Source organism: Neolamprologus brichardi, chromosome 12 (assembly GCF_056152115.1).
Source record: "Neolamprologus brichardi isolate AB-2024 chromosome 12, ASM5615211v1, whole genome shotgun sequence".
NCBI classification, from domain to species: domain Eukaryota; kingdom Metazoa; phylum Chordata; class Actinopteri; order Cichliformes; family Cichlidae; genus Neolamprologus; species Neolamprologus brichardi.
The window spans coordinates 28,280,246-28,307,346 of record NC_142115.1 but is presented as its reverse complement, the minus strand read 5'-3'; the positions used below and the strand labels follow the sequence as shown (position 1 = coordinate 28,307,346).

The window sequence follows — 27,101 nt, the reverse complement described above, 5'->3', positions numbered from 1 at the left end:
CCCTGCAGCGTTTTCCCTCGCTCCTGGCTTTTATTTTGAAATTCCCCGTGCACGCACGCGCACGAGGCGGAGTTTGGCGAGGGTCGGTTGGAGCTTCAGTTCGGGATCTCCTGCTGACTGTCCGGGCAGTGCACACATTCTCTGACTGCTTGGACGACCAGCTTTTAGCCGCTTTAGGTCACGTTAGCGAAGCGCGAAGAAGTGAAAACCAGTCTGTAAATATGTGACTCCACTGCCGGCTAAACATTAGCGTTTCTACCGAGACGAGGAAGATGGACTCTGTTGGGAAAAACACCCAGAAGAAGAAGTTGTGGCTCTGTGGTCTGCTTTGGTGGTCGCTTCTTGTCCATTTGGCGTCAGGAGGTAACAACTGCAACTTATCTGACTTTATCAAATGAAAACGACAGACATACATTTATTTAATGATGCTTTCAGTGGCAGGGTGTTTTTAATCTTTCACTTGTTAAATTTGAAGAGTTGTTTCGCTGTTTTTAGTTTGTAGTCTCTGGCTGTGATTAACAGTTTATAAATACCTCGTACTTGTGCGTGCAGTTCACCATATTTGTTGGCTGTGATAAACTACAGCACTAATGCCTATTATCACTTAACAGTAGTTTGTTGACTGATACTTTTACTGTTACTCTGCATCACAGGTCCTAAAATGTTGACCTGAGTTTAACAGGATTAAACACGATGTGATAGGGGGTAGGCTGCAGGGTCTTTTGGCTGCAGTGTCACGATTCCTCCCAGCAACAATAGCAGTTCGTTTAGTCTTTAAACAGCACAACCCTGTGATTTCTTTTATATTAACTCAGCTGAAAACATCAGTATACCTCTCATTTAAGTAACCCCCACCCATTCTTATAATCTGTGCCTGTATGGACGTCCACAGTAGTCTGATATGATCAGAGACAGCAGCAGAAATAGGACTGTGATGCCCACTGCAGTGGAAGAACTATCAGACTGTGACAGTAGCACACTCAATTAAATTCAAAGAAATGGACAGTTGTTGCTGCCTTAGGAGACCTAAAGGGAGGGAGATGTGATTTTCAGTTTAGCTGTACATTATTTGCATTCATGTGAGCATTCCTTAGCCCATTTGAATAATTTGATCCTGGACATGTGTCATCTAAATTCAGAGTTCATCCAGGCTTTGGCCTCAGGAATTATTTCAGAGTGACTCTCACATACTATATCCTTCTTTGCATATGAGTACTGCATAGATATTTGCTTTACTTCAGTGGATTTCCGGATGTTTTCTATTTATTTATTTATTTTTTCATCTCTACTGTCTTTGCATTATGAAACAAGCAAGGGCAACAGAGAGTCCACAAAAAACCCAAACAGGCACTTCAGTCAAGTTGCATTTCTGATTTGTTGTATAAACTGAGCACACAGGCAGTGACAAGCACTGCTGTCGCCCCTAAAATTAACTGTTAGGTGTTCTCTGGCTTTGTTGTTGAAAAAGCAGTTTGTGAAATCTCTTAGAAAATGTCCTTAATGCACAGAAACTAACCCTGCTGAAATCTAGATTATAGAGCAACATTCAAAACCTCCTGTTTCAGGAGCACAGTCACATGGGTATTGTTTTCTGGTTAGTCTGCAGTGCTCTTTAATTAACATTCCCTCAAAAATTCCAACTTTTGGTCATGTCAAAATGCTTGTTTACTTTTTTTTTTTGGTTTGGGAGGGGGGGGGGGGGGGGGGGGGCATCATTCTTCATCTGATCAAGAATCCACTTCCTCACAAGCAAACTGGGAGATGCAGCGATGGGGAGGTTCTGACCCTTTTGTTTTAACCAAACACGACTTTCAGTCATATGACTTAAACGTCATCTTGATGACGCTAAAATACAATTGAGCATGCATGTCCATCCTTGTGAATTTAAGAGAAAAATGTTCATGCATTCCTCTTGAACAGTTTTGGGAAGTGCTTATTCCTTGTTATGTACACAGAACCATGAAGATGAATGGCACGGGACAAATAAATAGAGTTAAGTAAGGCTGGATGCCTTTGTGGGTATCAGTTGTTGTTTACTTCCAGCTACATTTAAGAGTTCCATCTAAACAGGGTTTCAAACTTAGGTTGGTTACTGGTCAGTTAATTTCATTTCAGCTTTGGAATTTGTTCGTGCTTTGGAGTTTGTAGGTGTTTTGGAGTTTTGTAGGTGTTTGGGATTTTGTATGTGTTTTGGAGTTTGTACATGCTTTGGAATTTCTACGTGCTTTGTAATTTGTAAGTGTTTTGGAGTTTGTACCTGCTATTTGGAAATTGTACGTGCTTTGTCTCTAGGGTCCACCGTAGTTCTGGCATCACAATAGGGACAATCATTTTAGTTTCCTTTGAGCTATTAAATAATAAGTAAGTATTTCGTGGTTGTTTGTGTTGGTTAAACGAAAAAGTGTTTTTTTTTTTATTACTAGACATTATATTAACCAGATGATTTAGCTCATGGTTGACAAAATAGCATTAGTTGACACTTAAAGTCTGGACTTTTGTTTGTGGGGAGTAAATAAGAGTTGGTTGTTAACATGTGAAGCAAGCCAAAATTGTATAAATTTAGGTTAACAAAATAAAAATGTGTACGATTTTAAATATATCTATGTATAGAATTTCTAAATGAAGCAACAGCACGTATTCCCTAGATGTGTTAAAACTCCATCTCAGTTATACAAACTAAGTTTTATTTTGTTTTCCTTTCTCTGGTTGTTTATATTTTAAATTCATTCTCATTGATTATTGTATGTGCCTCAAGGGCTTATTAACATGCTTAACTGATCTAATTGCTTAAAAGAAAAATATTGCACGGTCCACACAGAGTGGATCAGTTTAAGCAAACTGCACATTAGTGCATTAACCCTTTTAGGAGGCGGAGTAATCAACTTTATCTAGCTTCCCCCACTGAGCACTTTAGCTCATTAGCAGCAGGGGGTGGAAATCAAATGTAGAATGGGCACATTTCTTCAGTTTGTTAACCATTCAATATGCTGGGGACTCTGGAGCTCATTAAAAACTGAACTGGTGGTGCCCGGGCATGGAGGCTCAGACAAAAACGCTTCAGAGCATGTTAGCCCAGATTACAGGGTGATGTGAAATGGCAGGGAGGTGATGTAGAAGAAACAGCTGGGTCCGTCCACCACGCTGTTTCTGGAACATGGGGCCACAGACAATGTGGGGACGTCAGAGCCTTTCATGTTCAGGTTGAAGGTTCCTGTCAGGGCAGGGCATGCCCGAACATGACGGACTTCCCGCAAGCCTCCTCCTCATCCACTGCCTCAGTTTGTACACTGCTGTTATGGCATTAAAGTCAACATATGCAACTGCTATACATTTAAGAGAAACCATGAACAACTTTCTCCTACACCTACTAACGAGAGATAAACCTGCAGTTCTGCAGGCTTCAGTTTAGTTTCGTCTTAAAGGTGGTTATTATTCTATAGGTAAAGCTTTAAAGCTGCAATAATTGTATTCTTGTTGTAATTGAATGCATGGAGCCTTTTAAGTGCAACTAGCCCACCGCGAAGGCTAAACTCAGTAGATCCAGAGAATCTGACAAGTCTTTGAAATCAGGTGAGGTATAATTTGTGTGCAGCATGTGGTGTAAAGCTCTGTGTGTGCCCTTCCCACTTATACACAGTCTGCTCACTTGTAAAGAACAGCTTTGATGATAATTATGCTGGCTTTTATATCTAAATGTCACATGTCGACTGTATTAAGACCACAATGCTTGACTTGACTTGCTCTGTTTGTTGTAATCACTGCTACTCTACTTCCTGTCCCAGTTCTCTCTTGCACTCGGCTCAGTTTAAATAATTGTGAGTTAGCCTGAAAAAAGACACCAAAATTGAGGACATGTACTCTTCCTCTAAGTCTAGGGTTTTTTTTCCAATCCCTTTTCCTCTCACAGCTTCCTTCTATGGTGACGGCTTTGTACAGCTCAAGGCGAGACAGTCGTCCGACCGTAACGTGCTCCGCATTCGCTTCAGAACCTTGAGCACAAATGGCCTGCTGTTTCTCGCCGCTGGACAGACCCACTACTTTTTACTAGAGCTCCACATGGGTCGCCTGCAGGTGGGTACATCCATGGCTCCAGCACATGAGCATATGTGTTCAGGCATATAATTTCACACGTTCACGCACACATGCACACACACACAGTATGCTATATGCACAACATCCAGTTTTTACTTTTTGTGTCTGACTACATGTATGTGCATTATGGACAAACAAACATTCGTCACCTTTAGCTGTGGCTCTGTCTCTGTTGACAGTGTCAGTCTCTGAACGCGTTGACACAAGCTGACAAGCCTGTGTGGTGTGAGCTGAGTCTTAATGCCATACCAGTCACTTCTTGTCACAGTGAACACAACGAGATGATGAAAGATTTTTGAGATCATGGACAGATTAGTCACTCAAACCACATGATTGAGAGGCTGGATGACAGTGAAACACACGTCTGTTACAATTGTGTATGCTCATATTAAACATGGCCAAAGTAATGAGGCCAATATATGTGGAAGTAATCTCTGTGAGCCAAAAGTTCAGACTTCAGACTCCTTTAAATTCCCCATTTCAGACAGTTTTATTCCCTCTTCTTATAGCTCTTCATGATATACCCCCAAAAATCTACTTCCAACTGCTTCCGTGTAACAAAGGACCAAAGGCACCAAAGCCCAATATGTAATAAATACGGATTATTTTAAACCATCAATCATGCAGACCTATAGTAGAGTCCAAGAATAAAACATGAAATATCACAAAATTGTTTGTCATTGCAACTATTGAATGAGTTAGTCATCCCATCTCTAACTAGCGTATTGTTCTTTACCTGATGTTCTACAGTATAATAACTAATGTAATGTAATATAGAAGGTATGCACAGTTAAATGACCTTAACATTGTTGTTCAAATATTGTCATCAGTCTAATCTTAAACTTATATATCTACACTCCAGTGGCTTTTGTTCTGTTCAATCATGAGCTGTCCTCTTAAACTCAGCCTACAAAGCTTAGTCTGTTCAAAATCAAATGCTTTTATAAATAAATTTGTGTAAACTGTGAATGAAAGTCAAATGTATTCAAACATGTATCATACAGATTTTTTTTTCACTGATCTGTTATTGTAATAATGATTATTTCACAAAGCTTATTGGTTCCTGTTTCTCTGGGTTCTGAATTTCATACTGAGCTTTTAATTACTGGAGTGGAAAACAATGAAATATCATGTTTCAGCAACAGTTTTACATTAAAAGGAAGCTGTATGTGGTTAAATATAGCATTCACTGCCACCGTTTGGGATTTATTTTGTATTTATCAAAATGTAGGTGTACATTAGGTTTACACAGGAATTTAGTAATTAAAGATAAGCTTGTGCCACAAGCATTAAAGTCTTGTAACAGAAGCTTTGCAGGGAGAATTTAAAGGTAAATCAAAATGTCCATTGAAGATAGCTTCTAAAGCATCTTGGAAGCAGCCCTGCCAGGCTAAATCAGCATACAGAATGCACAGATATACTGTCAGAAGCCTTTTTGTAAGTAGACACATTCATAGGAAACATAGGAAGTCGTCAGATATGCATTAGAGCTTTTCTCCTTCAGACTAGAGAAATCCCTGTGACTAAGCATCTATTTGTGTTAGACTTTTGCTGCTGGGAATGAATCACACTGACAACTGTGTTGCAGAGTTGTACCTTAGTAAGCACGAGGAGCGAACTCCGTGTTCATAAACTGGCACTGGTTACCATTTAAGGGTTTTGTTTTGTTTTATTTCTTCCATCACACAAGTTTTCCTCTGGCTTGGGGTCTCATTTCGTGTGAGTCAGACATGAGCGTCGCTTCCCGGAAACCAGTCCATGAATAGTGGTGACTGAACAGCAAGCCTTGACAAGCACATCATCTAAATGGTGCATTCGTTTGAGAAGGTGATGTGATTCTCTGAGGACATAGCTGAAGGCAAAAAGATAATAGTGCTCTTCCTGCTTTAAACGACAGACAAAGCTCACTGTTATAATCACAGGTGACATCATGGAAAATAAGCAATTTAAATCTTGCTTCTCCTTCGGGGTTCTCTAATTTTGCTTATACAATGAAAATATTTCAAGAATTATTATTTTACATGTGTACCACTGTATAAACAATTTTAGATTGTATTAAAATATTATTTTCAATAACGACTGTATGATCATACCAAATAACATGTACTTGGGCACAAAAGTGGTTTTGCATTACTGGATAAAAATTTAAGGAGTCACTAAAGTTATCAAAGTTCATCCATGAATGTCTGTTTAATTTATGTTAAACTCCTGATGGTGTTCAATTTATCAAAGTATTCTGGATATCACTAAATATATCAAGATCCTTGTTTTAAGAACCAACAATGTCTATATCTGTTGTTGGGTCATTAAAGTTAAGACTATATATGCTGTAAGTGTTTGTGTCACAGTGATGTCAAACTGTGTTAAACTAAACAAACATAAAATAAAGTCCTTAGAGAAAAGTTGATAGGTCTTCACAGTCGCTGAAGTCAGTAGTGTCAACCTTCGGGGACCATAAACCAAATTTTCATGGCAGTGCATTCAGTATTTCCTGAGGTAATCGGTCTGGAGCCACATGCTGGACCTGCATACTACTACTAGCATTCCTAGCAATGAGTCATATTTAATGTGGGATTTTTTTTTTTTTTCAAAAGGGTATTGGAAAAAGTGAAAAGTTAGAAAAAGTATTTTATACCCATCCAACTTTCTTTTTGCATATTTGTCACACTTAGATGTTTGATGTCATCTAATATTAGATAAAGATAGCCTAAGTAAATCTAAAATAATGTCTTTAATTAATGGTTTTATTTAAAAAGCTATCCAAGCCATATGTGATAAAGTAAACGCCCCCTAAACCTAATAACTGGTTGTGCCACCCTTGCCAGCAAAAACTACAATCAAGCATTTGCAGTAACTGGCAATGAGTCACATCACTCTGGGGGAATTTTTGCCCACTTTTCTTTGCCAAATTGTGTTAATTCAGCCACATTGAAGAGGGTTTTTTTTTTTGTTTTCTTTAGCTATTTCTGAGGTAATATGCTTCCAATCATTGTCCTGCTATATTATGCAATTATTTTTTAACATACGCCCATGTAAGTTTGAATATTTTTTCCCCTTAAATTATCAAAATTTTCATTTAAAAACTGCATTCTATTTATCTAATAGAAAATACTGTTTGATCAGGAACATTAAAGTATAGCAAATATTTAAAAAAGAAATCAGGGTGGGAGCAAATACTTTTTTATTGTAATGTAATAATAAGCCCTAATTTCCTCCTTAAGTTGCTCTGTGCATTTGCATAATATTTCGTAAAATGTCATATTTTGTAATCCAGTTGTTTTTGTTCTTTCTCCCAGCTGAAATTGGATCTTGGATCGGGGGAGCAGATGTTAGAATCAGACCGGGGAACCCATCTCAACGATCTGGCCTGGCACCATGTGGAAGTCCATCATGTGCAGCTCAACATTACTCTCACCGTTGACTCAAACTCTCACAGCAGTGTAAAGGTGCCAGGTCCCTATTACAGTCTCAACACAGAGGGTCTCTATGTTGGAGGCTCAGGGGGCTTGGATAGACCTTACCTGCCCAGAGACCCAGTTGGCTTCCGAGGCTGCATGGATGATGTACTTTTCAATGAACGTGACTTGCTGTCATCACTGAGACCATATACCGGATACAAGAATGTTCATGAAGTGTCTTTAGGCTGCAGTCCCCAGTTCTTTGCCACTGAAGAGGATCCTATCAGTTTCTTCAGCTCGAGGGCTTACATTTCTGTTCCAACCTGGATTACTGAGCAGGAGGCTGTATTTGAGTGTGTTGTGCACACTTCAGCTAAAGAGGGAATTATCCTGTACAATGCAGCCAGAGAGGAGAAGTTTGTGGCTCTGGAGATTCAGGACGGTTTGCTTGTGGCTGTTGTTGGAACAGGTGGAACCAAAACTGAGCTTCGTTCACTCACGCTCATCAATGACAGAAAATGGCATTCCATCAAGTTATATTTCAGTTCCAAAAGCCTTGAACTAACTATTGATGGAGAGATGGTGAAAACTGGCATTATCCCTCACCCAAAAGCGCTCCAGCTTAAAGGTTATCTTTTTGTTGGAGGCATCGATGATGGCACAAGATCTGAAGTCAAAAAGATGGGGCTTGTCTCTGTATCTGGAAAGCGTGCCAGGGGAGGTTCCTTCAAAGGATGTCTAAAGAACATTGCAGTTAACAGAGTTAAGATAGGTCTCTCTAATGCTGTAGTCACCAAAGATATATCAGTTGGTTGTGAGCCGGAGAAAGAATCAGATCCACCAACTGCTTTGAATCCAACAAATACTCCAGGATCTCTTTTTCACTTGATAACACCAACACCATCGATTGATATGTCCACACTTGCATGGGGCTTGGACAGAAGGTATGGTTTCAATTTTGTGCAGCTTAAAAACCTTATAGTCCAAGAGGGTGGTCGAGCATCTCTTGAAGCCAAACACATCAAGGTTCTCTTGGACTTTAGAAAGCTTGGCATTCGACAGTCTCAAATTATGTTTCGGATAGAGGAGCAACCACTTCGAGGTCAGATAAGGCTTGATGTCGATCAGGACCAAGAGGAGAATACTTTCAGCATGTTGGACCTTTGGCATGAGCGAGTGATGTACATCCACGGAGGCTCAGAGGAACCGGATGATTTCTTCATGTTTTCAATTTTTTCTAGTAGTCGAAAGCAAGTTCCTGATTATTTAAAAGGCACCAAACTGTACCGCTACAATATTTCAGTGACATCCACTAATGATGCACCTGAGTTGAGTCTACCTCAAGGAAATCTCTTTGTTCTGCTGGAGAACTCAAAAAAACGCCTCACCACTGATGTTTTGATGGCAACAGACATTGACAGCAATTACACAGATCTTTTCTTTTCTGTACTTGGGAACTTGAATGCTGATGCAGGATACTTGGAAGTTGAAAGCAACCCAGGAAAGGCAGTGACCTCATTTTCATATACAGACTTAGACCAACTGAGGGTGTACTATGTTCACACAGGGGTTCGAAACTCAAGGATAGTTCTGAGAGTTAGTGATGGGGAAAAGGTCAGCAACACTGTAGTTTTAAGAATTATGGCGCTAGCACTCGAGTATAAGATTGCTAACAACACAGGCCTTGATATCATTCAAGGAGAAACTGCTATTATTGGCTCAAAGCAGCTGGCTGTGCAAACAAATGCTGTGAACCAGGTTGTAGACATTCGATACGATGTCATTGAACCACCTCAGTATGGAGAACTCCAGAGACTTCACTCAAGTGGTGAATGGAGGCATACTGATTCATTTTCACAAAGGCTTTTAGAAAAGGAGCGCTTGAGATATGTTAGTACTTTCCAAGACATCCAGACATCTAATCCCACTGATTACTTCAAGTGTAAAGTTAATGTGGCTGCAAGGGAAACCACTGAAATCTTGTTCCCAATCACTGTGAAGTGGGTAAAGTACCACCTGGTGAGAAACACTATGATAGACTTGGATAAAGTGAGGAAAGTGACACTAAACTCAGAGTGTCTTTTTGCCACAACTGAAGGTGTGACTCTCTCAGAGGATGACCTATATTTTCGGGTTCTCACTACACCAAAGAAAGGGAAATTACTTCTCAACACCACAGTCTTAAAGAAGAACTCCACCTTTAGCCAAAGAGATGTAACAGATCTAAAAGTGCATTACGAGCTAGTTGACAGACCTTACCAAGATACAACTGACAGATTCAAATTTCATCTGGTTTCCAAACATGCTCAGTCACAGAACTATGATTTTCAGTTTTCTATTAAGGCTGATGTTAACAGCGTGCTTATTAGAAATGCAGGACTCTCACTTCAGGAGGGAGAAAGTAAGCTTATCACCAAAGATGAGCTCTTTGCAGAGACTCTGAGCACAAAGGATATGTTTTATACAGTTATAAACAGCCCAAAACACGGAAAGCTAGTCCGTATAAGTCAGTCAAATTCCAATGCTAGCTATGACAACATCTTAACCTTTAGTAATAAAGATATTTTAGAGGAACGTATAATATATGTCCATGATGACAGTGAAACGACTCAAGATGAATTCACTTTCATAGCCTCCACCACCCAAGGATTCAAACCTTTTATTGTAGAAGATGAACCTGGCTCCAAGGAAAGTGTTTTTAACATATCCATTCAGCTGCTAAATGACCAAAAACCAGTACGTGTAATTGATAAAGTTTTCCACGTAGTAAGGGATGGACAGAAGTTACTCACTACAGAAGATCTGCAATATCAAGATGCCGACTCTGACTTTGATGACGGCCAATTGGTTTACACTCGACGTGGTATCCCAATGGGAGACCTCGTGCTGGTAAATGACACCACTTATCGGCTGTTCCAGTTTCGACAGAAGGATTTGGAAGAAAAGCGGGTGCTGTTCATTCACAAAGGTGTGAGCTCTGGCAGATTTGTACTTTTTGTCTCCGATGGAAAACATTTTGTGTCTGGCCTTTTACACATCAATGCACATGACCCTTTCTTGAAAATCGACAATAACACCGGCCTGCTGGTCCAGAAAGGTCATTCAGTGGTCTTTTCCACCAGCAATTATAGTGTAATGTCAAATCTGGACATCCGAGATGACAAGGAGGTTATCTTCAAGTTGGATGAAGGTCCAAAGTATGGAAGTCTTTACCGCAATGAAACAACCGTTGTGACATTCACACAAGCTGACTTAAAAGCAGGGCTGATCCGCTATCGGCACGATGACAGCAAATATCTGACAGACTATTTCAACATAACGGTGAAAGCTAAAAGTCTTCAGCTCACAAGCAGAGTCAATGTGAAGGTTTACCTGGAAAGTCATCAGAGACCTCCCATTGTACAGCATCATGATACTTTATTGGTGGAAGAGGGAAAACCAGCAAAGATTGATGAAACTAAACTAGAGGTGAGTATTTTCATTTAAAGAACTTTAATTTCTTTGAAGCATTCAATTAAAGTTTTTTTTTGATAAATGAGTGAAATAAGTAATCTGAATTGAAGGAAATATTACATCAACTGCTTGTATGCTGCTGAAAGGCTTAAAACAAATCTTTGACCAGTTTTTGTTTTTATGTTTTACTATTTTGCCAGTTTATGTTGAGAATCACATGACAACTAAACCTCAGTGACACAAGAAACATTTCAAATTTAAGGACCAAATGTTTTCTGATTCTTGCAGGTCACCCACGAGGACAACCTGCCATCTGAAATTGTGTTCACCATAAAGGTAGCCCCATCTTATGGCTTTCTTAGGCGTTTTGTTGAAGCGGAAGAGCGCTACATCGGAACCAAACAGTCCCCTGTCAACACATTTACCCAAAATGACATCAACAGCGGGAACATTCAGTATGTGCAGGTGGAGCCAAACAAAGTCAACGACACCTTCATCCTTGATGCCACCAACGGGGTCACTGATGTCACTAACATTAAAATGTTTGTTGACATCATCCCCCTGCTCATCCCACTTCAAGTCTCCAATATCACACTGAACGAAGGTGCAGCCAAAGCACTGACACAGGATGTGCTCAGAGTCACCAATCGACACTTTTCGGGAATCAACTTCTTTTATAATTTGACTCAGCCCCCGCAGCATGGTCACATCGAGCACTCACGACATCCCGGTGTGGCAATAACCACTTTCACCAGGAGGCAGGTGAGATATTCTGACAAACTCTCTTACAGTTACCACAGAAAATAGCATTAGACTGGCAGTTGGGTGGGTATAAAACTGCTTTGATTTAGTGTGGCAGTGACATTTATTTTATTTTTTTGTTTGGTTTGTTTGTTTGTTTGTTTGTTTTGTTTGCATCAAGTGTTTAGAATTTAGAGGATGCGTCCATCAATTACTCAATAATTGACTGGACTAATTATTTTAAGTAACCTTCATAACCTTCGATTTGGTTCTCATTAAATGCTTTAAAGAAAAATCTTTCTCACCCTATCCCAATAGGAATATCATCATTTTCCTATTTTTTTTTTAATCTTGTCATTATGCCCTTAAGTATTTTCTGAGAGGTTTCACATTATTATTATGTGGAAATTATATGCAAGAGAAGAGATTGTGACATAAGCATCACAAGGTAGTTTTATGCACTGCTATGTTTTGGAAGACCCTTTGCTATGCCAGTCTATCCTTTCTGTGATCATTATTCAGGTGGAGCACGAGTTTATTTACTACGTCCACGACAGCAGTGAAACCTTAGCTGACAATTTCACTTTGGTGGCCAATGACACGAGCTTGAGGAAGCAGAGTGCAGCTCAGATGGTGCACATCCAGGTTATACCCGCCAACGACGAGCCTCCTGTTATTATAACCAACAGGGTCCTCAGGGTGAGTCTGCTCTATATTTAAACTTCAGACACTTTTTTTTTTTACTAGGAGGTCTGGCACTAGAGCTTACTGTCATGTGGGCAGTGTTACAAGTTGCCATGGCTGGCTGGCAGGGTGGATGGGGGAAACTATGTTTGCTATGTGGAAGAGGGTCCATAGGGGTTTGCAGCATAGAATAGCAACTTAAATCAAGCATAAAAAGAACTTGCAGGAAAGTCTGGTATGATGTTCAGAAGTTACATTTTCAAACAACTCTAACCAGTATTGAGATATATCACAATGACTTGAACAATGAGCTGCTACTTTTGGGGGATCTGGAGTGGCTGGAAATGATTTCTTAGGCTTATTATAAAAACTTTTAATTAAGTCAAGGATTATTTCCAAACATTACAGAGACAGTAGATCCAATGGTGACAATAAATTTCCATAAATAAAATCTGTTCAACAATATTCAAGTGTTGAGTGTTTAAAAATGGTAAACATTGTGACCACACTGCCTCATTTTGGTCCACTTTTGCTCTACTTCACCTTTATTTTTGTCCTTTTCTTACCAAAGGAAAATGTTCTGGTTATTTAATATATGTTTAGTATATGTGAAAAGCAATCCCTACTCAGATATGTTATACGTATCTATACTTACTATACTATACTCTTATAAATTAAACAAGTTGTCTTTTGTGTATATTTGCTGAGCAGTGCTGTCTTGTGCTACTCTGTAATACAAATACAACTCTGGCTGGAGTTGGAGGAGGTCCAGCTGTAAGGAGAGTTTGAAATATAGGTCTTTGTAGTCTGTGCCCCAAATGCCTCAAATTCCTCTGGGATCCTGCAGACAGAGAGGAGTAACTTCTAACACTTACTGTGCTAAAGAGTAGCTGGCAAGTTTTACATTTTGGTGATGTTGACCATCAAACTGATCTGCATGTGTGCTCTGTTAAATTTAAATCAAATTAGCCATTTTTTCTTTTTCTTTTTTTTTTTTAATATGTGTTAAGTTGGAGGTCAAGGCTTTTAAGTCAAGGGAGCTGATTCATCAGTGGCCACAAGGTGGCCCTGTCTCACCTCTAATCATTGGTCTTAAAACTGCCCTGCACATGCTTTTAAGAGAGTGAACTTTTTTCTTGCAATCATGTGTGTATATGCATTTGAATTATTTTAGAAAAATCACTTTTTATGCAAATATTACATTCTCTGTTTCAGTTTTTTAAAAAGACTTGCTATATTTCTTTTTGCAAGCTGGAATTATCAGTGCACGTTACCTGCCCTTGGAAATACTCCAGTATTTCCAGAGAGAGAGATGGTGGCTGAGTGGTTAGGGCACATATCACATAGTAAATGTGTAGACGATGTGACATTAGGTGCTGGCTGTTTGCTACAGGTCATAGCCCCTACTCCTTTTGCCACATTTCATCTCTTTATTTACAGAAATAAAGACCAACAATTGTTTCTTGAAAATATCTTGTGTAACTGAAACCAGTATTGTTTAGTCAACAGGACTGTATGTTCATGGCGATGCTGCACTGAGTTGTGAGGACTCTTTCCCATAGTTCAGCATTCCACTTTTTGAACTTATGCCAAGAAAAAAAAAGGCTAAGACAGACACATGATTAAATAAAAGAAGACATCTTATTAAAAACATGTTAAAAAGAACATCAAGCAGTTTAGGTTTTGTAATAATGACTCAAATAAATTTGTCTAATCTGTCATCTCAACCTGTAGCCTGATAAGCAGCAGCATGAGGTCTATCATATCTCATGTGTGTTGTGTTTAAAAATGATGAGTCACATGCTGTTTATGAGTCCTGCTGTGACTTCCTGTTAAATAGGGGATTATTGGAGGTGGAGTCATTTCACACCAGAAGAACGCACACTCACTTAAGATGTTCTGCTGCAGGGCTGATGTGGAGTGTGTGTTGTCCCATTCCAGAGGCTTCTATTTGATTGGTATACATTATTATCCATTTAAATAATGTAAAAATGTAAAGTATAACGCCAGCTCATTGCTAATTATCATTTGAGCTTTTCAGGTCCATTCACCAGTGTTTAGTGTTTTATTTAAGTTCAGATCCAACTTGACATATTTAGTTCTATATTGTTAAAGTAAGGAATGCATTTTTTCTTTTTGTTTTTCTTTCTTTTTTTGTTTCACTCTTGTTCAAAATTCTCTCTTCTGCAAACTGTGATAATTGTTCACTTTGCCCACCTTTCACCAAGCACAAACCTGCCAATAAGCAAGAGTCTGCTTGGTAAGTGTGTGAAAACAACAGTGATCACACCTTCAACACAAAAAAGCTACACATGATGAAACTTAATTCTGTAAGACATACAAAAAATATTTTTTTAACAGGAAGTGTTTACTTGTTTTCTTTTTAGAACGTAACATCTGTTGATTAAGTAGAAACCTAACTTTTTTTTCTTTCTTTCTTTTTTTAAGCTCATTTAGAAATGCTGTGATCATGTAGTTTGTGTGATTTAAAAAAAACAATTTATAGAAACTCAAGTTTGGAAGAGTGTGCATCACGTGTAGCATTTTTTGCACCTCAGCTGAACAGACAGTAGTGCAAGGTGAAGTGATGTCTTCACAAAAAGTTGTTCACTGATTAATAATTACATGGTAAATAATGAATCCACTACTATCCACTGCCCCTAAAATTAAAATTTTTACTTTCTGGCTCAACTTTGGTTGTTTGGTTCTCAGCATTCATACCAAAAGCTAAAAGTATGAATCTTGGTCTGTATAGAGTTATGTAGATACTCACTGACAGCTTTCTAGTAGGGCTGGGTATCGTCACTGATTTCTAGAATCGATTCAATTCCGATTCACAAGGTCCTAAATCGATTCGATCCACGATTCGATTTAATTCCATTCGATTCGATTCACTTCGATTTGAATCTGGGAAATTTTGACAGTCAGAAATATTATAATTCAGATGAGTACATTTACATATTTTTGTATCTATAAAAAGGAAGCTGACACACGCAAGACTTTATCAAAGGTGTGAGCATCACAGCAGATGCCTTTGTGTCAAAGTAGCTGAAGATAAAACACAGAAAAACATGAAGGCGATTTTCCTGGCCTGGGATTTTATAAAAATATTCTGCAGCACATCAAAAACGAAAGAAAACCATTGATCAACACATGAACGTTACCTCTGAAGTTACAGCGGTTTTAGTAGAGACACGGCTAAGCGTTTTGCATTTTGCATAATTTTAAAAAGTTTAAATTTGTTCAGTATTGAACGGCAGAAATCAGGTTTTCTTTTCAGAAGTATATAAAACGAAAAAAAAAAAAGTCGGCCGACAGCGCTGTAAACAACGGTAGACTTGTGCGTAACAAGCAAGCAAATAATAAAGAAAACAGATTTTTAGATGGGAAACTGTTCTTGGAAGTACACAGAGAGAGAGAGAGAGAGAGCTGTGCATCGTGGTCGAAGCAAAACAGTAAAAGTAAGAGTGAATTCATGACGATGTTTATGTGAAGCGTAGTTTGGATCTTCTTTTGCTGCTGGTTCGGTCAATATTGTTTGGAGAGACATCAAACTAACAGCTTTAGAATCAGCGCATAAAGGGCGTGAACACAAAGCGCGGACCCGCCGACAGATCAGAGTCAGCGAGCTGTCGGCTTTCAGCCCCGACTGTGAGAAAGGCGACATCTAACTGATTCTGATCCGCGGGTTGCGCTGTGTGTTTAAGTCTCTGTGCAGAATCCGTGTTCCTGCTCTCATTTGCTGTCTTAGCTGTTTGGTGGTTGTTGAAATTTTGTGAGATTTCATCAGAGATTCTGGCATTTCGGGCAAAATAAATTTATATTAAAAAATCGATTCAGGATTTTAATGAATCGATTTTACGTTATCCAAGCCAGAATCGATTTTAATCGATAAATCGATTATAAAAACCCACCCCTACTTTCTAGTACTAGTAGTAATTTTCACATTTGATCCGATAGGAGCTTTGTGTCATGGTGCGTTATCCTGCTGGAAGCAGTCATGAGAAAATGGGTACACTGTAGCTATTAAGAGATGGACATGGTTAGCAACAGTACTCAGCTACCATGTGGTGTTTAAATGATGCTCATTTGTACCTAGCGAGTCCAAAGTGTGCCAAGAAAATATCCCCATTACCATTACAGCATCATCACCTACCATATTTGTTGGTACAAGTCAGAATGGATTCATTCTTTAATGACACCAAATTCTGGCCCTGTTATCTAAACGTCGCTGCAGAAATCAAGACTTATCACTCCAATCTTCTGAGATCAACATGGCCTTTCCACCCAGAGAACTGTTGCTCACTGAATATTTTCTTTCTTGATGACCATTCTCTGAGAAAATCCCAGTGTTCAACAGTTTTTGAAATACACATTTAGAGTCGCTTAAATCAGGTTTTCTTGACCATGTATAAATCTAAATGCAGAGTTGTTGCCGTATGATCAGTTTATTAAATATTTATGTTAGGGAGAAGTTGAGGAGGTGTCCCAAACAAAGTGGGCAGTGAGTTTGTCAGCACTGCTATTTACTGATTCTGTTGTTAATATACAGTTTAGCTATAATCTGTTTTTTGTTTTCTTTTTGAAACTGTTGTATTGGATGATTTTTGTCATTTTGTCTCGCCTATTTTTGTGCTCTGTCATTAAAGATTCGGCTCTGTAAACAAACAAGTTCAACACAATTTCCCAATAGCTCCATGGCACCCCAGTGTGTTGAGCTAAAGTAGATGGTTGGACACAGACACTGCTATGGAGATCTGGCATTTTAGAGTTGATGCTAGATATTATAGAACTGCAGTCCCCAACCTTTTTTGCGCCATGGACCAGTTTAATGTCAGACAATATTTTCACGGATCGGCCTTTAAGGCGTCACAGATAAATACAACAAAATAAAATGATACAGCCGAGACAAAAACTGTGGTATTTTGTAAATATAATAATAAATGTGAATTCACTGTGTAATTGTGTAACTTTATTAGCGGCATCCTCCTGAAATGCACCAACAACATTGAGAGTAGCATCCTCCTCTCTACTACTTAACGCTCTCTGGTCGGTATGGTAACGCATAAATATTTCTTTCAAAATAAGACACACAACTACAACACGGGAAAAAACCCAGGGAAACCAAGTTAATGATAAACACCCGAGCCTCAACTCTCGCGGCCCGGTACTGGTCTGTGGCCCGGGGGTTGAGGACTGCTGGTATAGAACAAAGCACCAACCTCTGACAAATTTCTGAGCTTGCAAGCTATCCTGAAACTTTGGATAAGCAAGCTTACTTACAAAGCACTAGTTTTTCCATCATTACCAAAAGATACAGGCTGTGCACCCTGGACACACCTACCCAGATGTATCAGCCACTGCTGGTTATTAGACTGAGAGTGGCCAGTGGAAAACTAATAAAAAAACACCCAACCCTAGTTTGTATCAGCGGAATGTTTAAACCTTTTACTTATAGGTATTCTATAGGGACTTTTAAAGTCGTGAATGTTTAGGGAATAACAAGATAACATTTAATTTCATAAAATCATTGTTTTATGATTTTTTTTGTAGCATTTGACACAAGACTAAATAAAAATAAAATTAATGTTTGTCCAAGGAAGTACACACAACACAATTATCATCTTACTTTATTATTGCTGGCATTGATCTTCACATCACAGAAGACAGGTTTGTGCCAATATAAAAAGCACAGATGTTAATAGAATTAATGATGGCTGTATTCCTTTAAGCTGCTTCAGTTTCAGGGATCTGTTATTGCTGCTGCTGGCGACCTGACATGTTATAAAAGAAGAGGTGTTGTTAATATCATATGTGACACGTGTTCTTTGACAGCTCAATATGTCTTACAAGGAAAAGGTTTGTGCAGTTCATTGCATTTTACAGGCCATACATTCACATCATTCTGATCACAACATTGCATTAATTACTGTGGAATGACAACCTGTCCTAACAACAATTGCTTGTTATGCAATCGTTCCTCTGGACTGGACTGTAGAAGCTCATCTTTTGTTGTCAAGTGTCTGCACGGTTCAGTAGTTTCGTGTTCTGTGTGTGAATGAGATCCTCTGTTTCTTCGTGTTAGCCTTGAGCTTTTGAATTTACATGGAAGCAATACTTCACTGTACCAAACCAACATTCTGCAGAACACCTAACTGTGTATAAAGTTTACATGGCTATATTTAGTCCTGAAATGTCCTTGGTTTGAGTGACAGTTTTCCTGAGGTTTTTATTGTATTACCACCTATATTTGCCTGCGTTAGAACATTTTTTTTTGTAGCAGTTCTTCTTCTGTGGATGTTATGTTGCACAGAAGCAAGACAAAAGAAAGAAGAAGAAAGCCCATGAAAAAGCCTTATAGCTGGATTCGCACTCAAAGCATCTTTGTCAGTTGCATTAGCTAATGAACGACAGGAACACATGAGCTATTTCTGTGGTCTTTTATGTGCCTGGCTTTTATTTCATTTGTATGCTATTATATTTTTGCAGAAAGTAGGTGTAGCTTAGCTGTGGTGCAGATACTTTTAATTCATAAAGTGGCACATAATTTTGCTCTACTGTACAGACTTTGTACTGCATACTTCTTCTACACTGCCTAGATTAAATGGGAAAAGATTGGCATTTACAAATGTAAATAAGCTTTATTTTAGCAAGTTTTGTGCCCCAGTTTCATGATCAGATGTGTCAGCCTTTTATTCCAAATACCACAATAAATGTCAAACCTGGGTTTAGCTGTCATGCACTGTAAGCCTCTGCATTATGAGCCCTGTCAAACAAAATCTTGTAGATCAGATGGTCTCTGCTCTGTCCTTGTCTGCCCCCTGTCCAGGTGTGGGTGTCCTCAGTGACAGAAATCACTTTGGATGATCTGAGTGTGCAGGACCAAGACACACCACCAGAGGAGCTCCACTTCATGGTGACTCCACCCAGCAATGGACACCTGGCCCTGAAGAGCGCCCCGATGAAGGCAGTGCTCAACTTCACCCAAGCCCACATAGACCAGGGGCAGCTGGTGTTTGTTCACAAAGGTAAATGTATTTTCAGTGCTATAACAGAGAGAGGACTACTGAGTTTAATATTTTAATTTGAATTATTTAAATATTTAACTAGAAATTGCAAACTTTGTCCAGCCAATTTCATATTAAAATAATTTTGATAAATGCTAACTACCAAACAGGAATGTAATTAATAATTATTCAGCCAGATTACTATCTTAATATTATTCAGTATGTGATTTGTTATAGTCTGCTGCCCAAATTAATTTGTATAGTCTTTAATCAGGTTCTATTTCATCGGATAAAAGGAACATTTTGTATTAAAATTGGGTTTTTAAACACAAACTCACACACAAATATAAACATCATACACTAAGAATGAGTGAACACAATATTTAGGCAATACAAGCTCAAGGTCAAAACAAGTACAGTTTCAGGGTATTCAGCAGATATACTGTGATATATTACATTCTTTTCATTCTCTTGCATGGTTTAAATGAAATAATTCCAAATATTTTTAAATCTTTTATTTTTGCCATTCCTCTTTGTACCCACTAGAAGGTGCTGTTAGCAATTGCTATAGTTTGATGTTCTCTCCAGTTTCTCTGTGAATTAGAGTAATCTGTAGGAACGGTGTGGAACATTCTTTCTTATCCATTGGCTTGATTGCATAAATGAGACCGGCCAAGTGGGCTGAAAGTCAGATTGGAGGTGATAATACTTGATAGTCTGGAACTGCTGTGACGTAGTGAATAACTTTTGTCAACATTTAATGGTAACTCAGATCAGGGTTCTGCTTACTGTTCTGATTTTTATCTACCTTTTTCTTTGTTTTGTGCCACCATGAAAGTTTGTCATAACAGCATGCAAGACTAAAAGAATGTGTTCTTTTTACATGTGTGTACCCACACGTACATTATAATATTTATGTTCTATACTCAGAGGTTACTTAGACGTTCGGAATTGTTACATTTTCTTGAGCTCTTTTATGTGTCTGTGCCAAGAATAAAGTAAAAACGTGTACATACAAAACTAAATCAAGGCTGTTTTTTCTTGAGTAAAGGAAATGCCACTTATTCTTTGATCTGTTAATATTAGTGTTTTGTTTAATGATGTTTCCAGGTGCTATGTCAGGAGGGTTCAACTTCCAGGCCAATGATGGTGTGAACTTCACTCCCAGACAAATCTTCAGTATTACTGCTAAAGCCCTAGCTCTCAGTTTGGAGAAAAGTCAACCGCTAAAGGTCTTTCCAGGTAAACCTGTTCTTTGAGAAGCTTGTGATTATTAAAGTCTAAAACTAGCTATATACTTTTAATAAGATAAGATAAGATAAGATGACCTTTATTAGTCCCACAGGTGGGAAATTTGTTTTGTTACAGCAAAAGTGCAAAGTTATGTAGCAGAAATTAGAAAACACTGGAATGCAATAAAATAAAATAAAATACTATATACAATAGAATAAAATAGAATAGAATAATATATACAATAGAATAAAATAGAAATACAATGCTATATACAACTGAGTAAGAAAATACAAAAATACAACTTCGTCAGAAGAAGAATTGCACATATAGCAGTCTTATTGCACATGTGTGGGTTTGTGTGTTTGATCAGCTGCAAAAGTCTTTGTTGTGGAGTCTGACAGCAGTGGGGAGGAAAGACCTGCGAAATCTCTCCGTCCCACACCGTGGGTAATACTGTTTAAAAAAAAAACCCTATTTGTTTATTTTTTAATATTTGTCCTCTTCCCTCTTCTTTGGTGCTCAGCTCTCAGACAAAGAGTATGAAATATCTGACTTTAAGATGTCCCTAAACTTACGAACAGTGCAATTCTAAAAGAAAAGCAGACCCAGATTTGTACATCAGTGCTGTGTTATTTTTGAGAGTAATAGAGCTCAGTGGAACAGTGAACCAGTATGTGGTCTGACTGCATACTTCCACCAAGCAAGAAAAGTCCCTTCACTCTTTACACGAAGCGACTCCCTTGATCCAGAAGCAAATCTGGATAGAGGTTATTTTGATATTTTCTTGAACTGAGCTGTTGTCCTATGTAACTTTGATGTGTTTTACAAAAATATTCAATTCTATTAAATTTTATGCTAAATGTTAAATTTTACCCTTCTTGCATCAGCAAGGAATTCTTCCAGAAATCCTTGGATCTGGATCTAGGTTTAGATCAAATCCATCCATAAGTTTCTGGGTCATCCTCCTAACAAACAAACCAAAACCAGCTGTATCACCTCCTTGACAAACGTAATGAGCTTCATCTGGCCGTGGTTAAAAACGAATAGCTTTTTTTTTCCCACATGATTTGTTGACAGCAAGAAACAAAAAGACTTGAGTCTAAACTACTAACTATGCTTCCCATTGTTTTATTTTCCCTTCTAATAATATGATGTTTTTTAAAAGCATTTGTGTCATGATCAAGTGTACAGCTGCTTCCTGAAAAGAACTGAAACGGCATATTTTTATTCGCCTCAGTCATCAACTCATACAAGTTTTCTGTGGTACTAGTAAGAACCATGAGCACAGTTTTGGTTTCCTCTTTTTATTTTAGGATTTTTTGGGGGTGGGGAATTTTTTTCTATGAAACATTAACTGTTTCTGACACCATCAGTCTCTCCTTAACTGTATTTTGCATTAAAATTTGCTTGTATGCTCAGCCTGACCGCTACCAAACACCACTGAATTCCTTTAGTTAAATAATTCAGCACATCTACAACAGCTGCAGAAAGCACTTTTATCCCCAAATACCAGACCAGTGAATCAGCTTTTGCCATGTCCTAATGTTTTGATATTTTTTACTGTTAATATTTTGGAGGTAAAAATAGGCCAGCTGGGTGTTAACGGTGTCTGCAAACATGTTTAGTTTTCTGAGATTTTCAGTGTGAATTAGAAGGAACGGATATGGTGAGGATAGAATACAGCCAACTGGCACGCTCTGCTGAGCTTCCCAGCCACAGGGTGAGTGGGTACTTGAAAAGCTGTGCCACTGTCTGCCTGAGACAGCCCTGTTTGTGCTTCGTGCCAGGCAAGCCGGAGAGAGAGAGTGAGATACAGAGAGGGCGGGATGGGAGCTTTAACTGACAATGAATGGTTTTGATGGGGTGAGGGGTGACATGAAACACTTTCACAGTGTGGAGGGAAGATAGATTTATTTATTTTTCCTCTTTCCTCACAGACACCTTAAATGTCTAGGTGCTTTCTGGGAAACTGTGCAAACGTTTCTTGCTAAATGGTTGCATATGCTGAATTTAGAAAACACATTTACCTGAAAGCATTCTTACGGATAGTCGTAGTGCCAGTAAAGACATTTACACTTTTATTTTAGTACACAAAGCTAATTATCTAATTGGCCGATACAGTTACTTAATGGTGGGAATACTGGATATTATTAGAAGCTTGTTTTTTGTCGTTAAAAGATAAGAAACTTGTTGCTCTCTCTTCTTCCAGGCAGGAAATTTCCCATGATAGATATGAATGGTGGGAGCACTGCTTAAAAAAGTGATGAATGGGTTACACTGTGCTTTCACCCCTCTGTCTCTCTATCTTTGATTTCCATCATTCATCACCAGACTTTTAGGATCCCAACAATATTCACAGTGACAGCAGGACTGTGGAAATCTATGTAATCCATCTTAAGAAGAAAAAATTCCTTAGAAGTCACCCATTACTCTCAGTGGACACTTCTTTTTACATTTTCCCCGAGTGGAAGATTTACGTCTGCAAGGAGCCGATCTACTTTTAAATTCTTGTTTGGATTTTATGTAACACCCGCACTGCAGTTGGATGTGCTGTAAAAATGTCTCTGATGTCTGCAGTGCTGCTTTAATTTGACACATCAAAGGAATCTCATCGGTCTATTCCAGACCTTGTTTTGCATAATTTGGAGTCAAAAAGATGTGGAACGCATTCAAAGGGGAAAACTTACGAAATGTAGAAAAAAAGGTTTTAACTGCGTGGTTTCAGCTAACTTGATACTCAATTCAATAAAACAATCTTTTTGTTGACGGATGCTGAAGCAGGCCACTTTATCAGTAAAGCTACTATTCTTATTTAATTTCTCATCTCTGTACAGGCTCTTCGAGACCAATCACAAATGAGTATTTACAAGCAGTGACCAATGACATGAGCAACACCTCAAACCGTGTAATAACATTCAGTGTGACACGGCATCCTAAACTGGGGCGTCTGGTGATGAGGCAGCCTAATAATTCAACAGCAGACATCTCCACTTTCACACAAGATATGGTAAGTGTGAGGAGCCAGAGGTCATGCCCATACTTATCACCCTTATGTGCTATGTAATATGAAACAGAGAAAGACTAAACAATAGACTTTCTCCGCTGTTGTGGAACGCTGCCAGATTTCCTCTGTATGAATAAAACATGTAATGCTTTTATGTAATCAATTATTACTGGTGGATTATTATGTGACACAGACACAGCTGTGATGGTTGTGCTATATTTACTGCTGAGCAGAGCAGATTTAAAGTAATGATTAAATATTATGCAGACTGCAGAAACATCTTTAAGAATGAGGCCGCTGCACAGATCACACAGTTGATTATGTTCATTTTGAGGATGGCTGATTTCAGTAACTTCATAGATGTACATTTCTTTTGTAACTTGGCTTGCCTGACTCTTTGGAGTGTTTGTGTACCACAGGTGGACAGGAAAGAGGTTTTTTACATTCAAACTCCTGTTGAGTCAGTTGGCTGGGAAGCCATGGACTCGATGACCTTCTCTGTAGCATCACCACCTGCTTCAATGGACAGTCAGACCTTCAGATTTGACATCTCATATGAGAATACTGGACCCGAACACAACACAATCCTGCTTGCAAACACAGGTATGAATATGACTCTACAGCTGTGTTAGCAGCTCTGGTCAGACACACTGCTGCTTTGAGGTAAAAAAAAAAAATTAACATCATAATGTGAGCATCCTTACAATATGTGTGTTCTGAACCGGTGTAAAATTCAGGCAGCATGGACAGGGTTATCCTATAATAACAATTAAGTTTAATTTTTTACCACAGCCTGAGATTAACAGATTTTGTTTTTATTTTTTTATTTTTTTTTTGGGGGGGGGGCAGGCAATGTATTTAACAAACTAATTAGCAGCTTACTCTGGTGACATAGATTTGTTTCTTTATTTCTTCTACAATGATATCATAAATATCTATAAATATTCAGTTATAGCTTCATGTGACAGTCCAGTATTGATCAGTGAAATTGTAATGGCTGTTAATAGCTTTGTAAATTTGTGTTTCTTTTTGTCCTGAAAAATGGTCATCAAAGGGATTACACATGATACTCAAAACGAATAAATAAATATGTAATAGTTTAAGGCAGCTTACTTAGTTGTAGAGTGGACATTTTATTTAAAACTGTAGATGATGGCACTAACATTAGCACATTGTTGGGACTGACTAATTGAAGTTTGCTTGGTGACAGGTGCTGAGGTGACAGAAGGGGAGAGTGTCATCATTGACGAATCCAAGCTCGATGCCACTAACCTGATGTCCAAGCTGCCTACACCTCAGCGTAGCTCCTATGAGGTGTGGTTTCAGGTAACATCTCTGCCTCAACATGGTGTCATCGTGGTTGGTGAGAGAAACCTAACCAAGGAGAAACCCAATTTCTCACAATTCATTATTAAAAAATATGGTATCACCTATAAACACGACAACTCGGAGACAACTCAGGATTCTTTTATATTCAGCGCTTGGCTTAATCCTAAGGGAAAAACTGCGCAACGCCCTGAAGACGACAGTGATGTTGTTGTGGAGCATTTTAATATTACAGTCATCCCTGTGAATGACCAGCCACCTTTGCTAAAAACCAAAGCTCCAAGTCTGAAGGTGGTACAAGGAGATACAATAGCCCTTGGGCCAGAAAATCTCAAAATTGAAGACTTGGACAATCCTCCTGATGATATTAAGTTCTCCGTGATAAGCAAGCCAAGCAATGGTTACTTGGCTCTCAAAGGAAGTTTGAATGAGTCAATAGTGGCCTTTACCCAAGCTCAAATCAATAACAGAAGTGTCTGTTTCGTCCATGATGGAAGTTCTGTCTCTGGAGCGTTCTACTTCAGTGTTACAGATGGTTATCATAAACCAATATACAAACTCTTTAACATAGAAGTTTCAGAAATTACCATCACTCTTGTCAAAAATACTGGATTAGAACTCCAGCAAGGTAGGACTTCAGTATCTCTGACCGAGGACAACCTTGCTGCTGAGACCAATGGGAAAAATGTCACAGTTTACTACCAGATTACAAGGCCTCCGAGATTTGGCAAACTTTTGAGAGACAACCGAGAGGTTACGCTGTTTGACCAGGAACATCTCCAGACAGGAAGGTTGTCCTACCATATGATCTCCCTTTCTTCTGTCGAAGACAGCTTTGAGTTCACTGCTTTCACTTCAGAGGCAAATCTGACTGACCAAGTGCTTAACATAACTGTGAAACCTTTACTCCAGACTGGTAAAGGTTTAAGGATTCCCAATGGGATTCCGGTCAAATTCAATGTAAACTTTCTCAATGCATCTGAACTGGCTAATATAAGTGACAGTGACCCCGTCTTTGAAGTATTATCCCATCCTAGGTATGGAAAAGTGGTTCGACCAAAATTAAAAATGACCATAAAAGCTATCCCAGTGGAGTCCTTCACCTTTCAAGAGATCATGCAGGGGAAGGTAGCCTTAGAGCTGAATGCTAACATGACTGGAGTTGAAGAGCTAAACGATTCAGTAGTATTTGTTCTGAAAGCTGATAGCGTCCAACCTGCTAAAGGGGAATTACATTTTACAGTTGTGCCATATGATCCAGCATTTTTTCCACCCACAAAGAGTCCTGTTTCAGCTACATCATCTGTGCCTCAGGCATCAATCAAGACTGCTTTTCCAGTCCTGTCTACAGTTTTCCTCTCCACCCAACAACCAAGCATAAACCAGCAAAAGTTCAGAGGACGCAACCGCTGGGGAAACTCCAACAGAACTAGCGTTTTTGGTACAACTCTGGGCAAACCATCTCAAACAGAGGAGTTTCTCTTGAAAAACACACCAGTTCGTGTCGAGTCCTACCCTCAAAAAACGTCTAATCCACTCCTGATTATCTTACCACTGCTTGCTCTGCTGCTGCTTGTAATCATCTTTGTCGTGCTGGTTGTCTTTCTTCGACACCACAGGCAAAGAAAGCAGAGCACTGCTACAGCACAGGAGCAAACATCCACCGGTCTTCCAAACAGTTCATCTTACCAAGGCCAAACCCAAAGGAGCCCAGCAGTTCCCTCTGTGACTGTCACTCCTCTAAACCATAACTGCCCAGGCAGCCCAGTGCTTGATCGGTTATTGACACCAAACCAGAGCACAACTTATAACACAATTGATTCAAACATGGTTGTAAGTTCTTGGAGTAATGGCTCCCCTGTTACATCATGCCAAATGATTAGAACCGCTACTCCCACTTTGCAGAAGAATCAATACTGGGTATGATCTTTTATAGCAGAAGTTGTCACTATTCAGGTTTTAGAGTTACATGACCACTGACGGTGTGACAATAACTTGTTTGCCATTTTGGATGTATGACGCAATATGATGAAATGGATAAGGCCCTAGTCACACAGGCTGCAAAGGAAAAATATTTGTTCCCTAGCTCATTGTCGAATGGTTGCTGGCTGTTACCTTGAATCCAATAGCTACAGTCCCAGTCACACGGGCCTAGAGACCAGT

The 27,101-nt window shown here is 38.9% G+C and overlaps 1 protein-coding gene across 1 annotated transcript; it reads left to right on the top strand.

The window, feature by feature from the left end:
* The first annotated feature begins 117 nt into the window (after nucleotides 1-117).
* On the top strand, nucleotides 118-27,101 carry cspg4ba (chondroitin sulfate proteoglycan 4ba). Its single transcript, XM_006789989.3, has 10 exons — nucleotides 118-363; nucleotides 3,908-4,071; nucleotides 7,389-10,958; nucleotides 11,232-11,705; nucleotides 12,207-12,383; nucleotides 19,198-19,396; nucleotides 20,486-20,617; nucleotides 23,443-23,615; nucleotides 24,032-24,215; nucleotides 24,823-27,101. The coding sequence occupies exons 1-10, from the start codon at nucleotides 273-275 to the stop codon at nucleotides 26,862-26,864; spliced, it is 7,206 nt and encodes a 2,401-aa protein (XP_006790052.2). The 5' UTR covers nucleotides 118-272; the 3' UTR covers nucleotides 26,865-27,101.

Coding starts and splice junctions, on each gene's coding strand:
- cspg4ba (XM_006789989.3), top strand. CDS start 273: ATGGACTCTGTTGGGAAAAACACCCAGAAGAAGAAGTTGTGGCTCTGT. Junction 12,384..19,197: donor TAACCAACAGGGTCCTCAGG/GTGAGTCTGCTC, acceptor CCCCCTGTCCAG/GTGTGGGTGTCCTCAGTGAC. Junction 20,618..23,442: donor ACCGCTAAAGGTCTTTCCAG/GTAAACCTGTTC, acceptor ATCTCTGTACAG/GCTCTTCGAGACCAATCACA.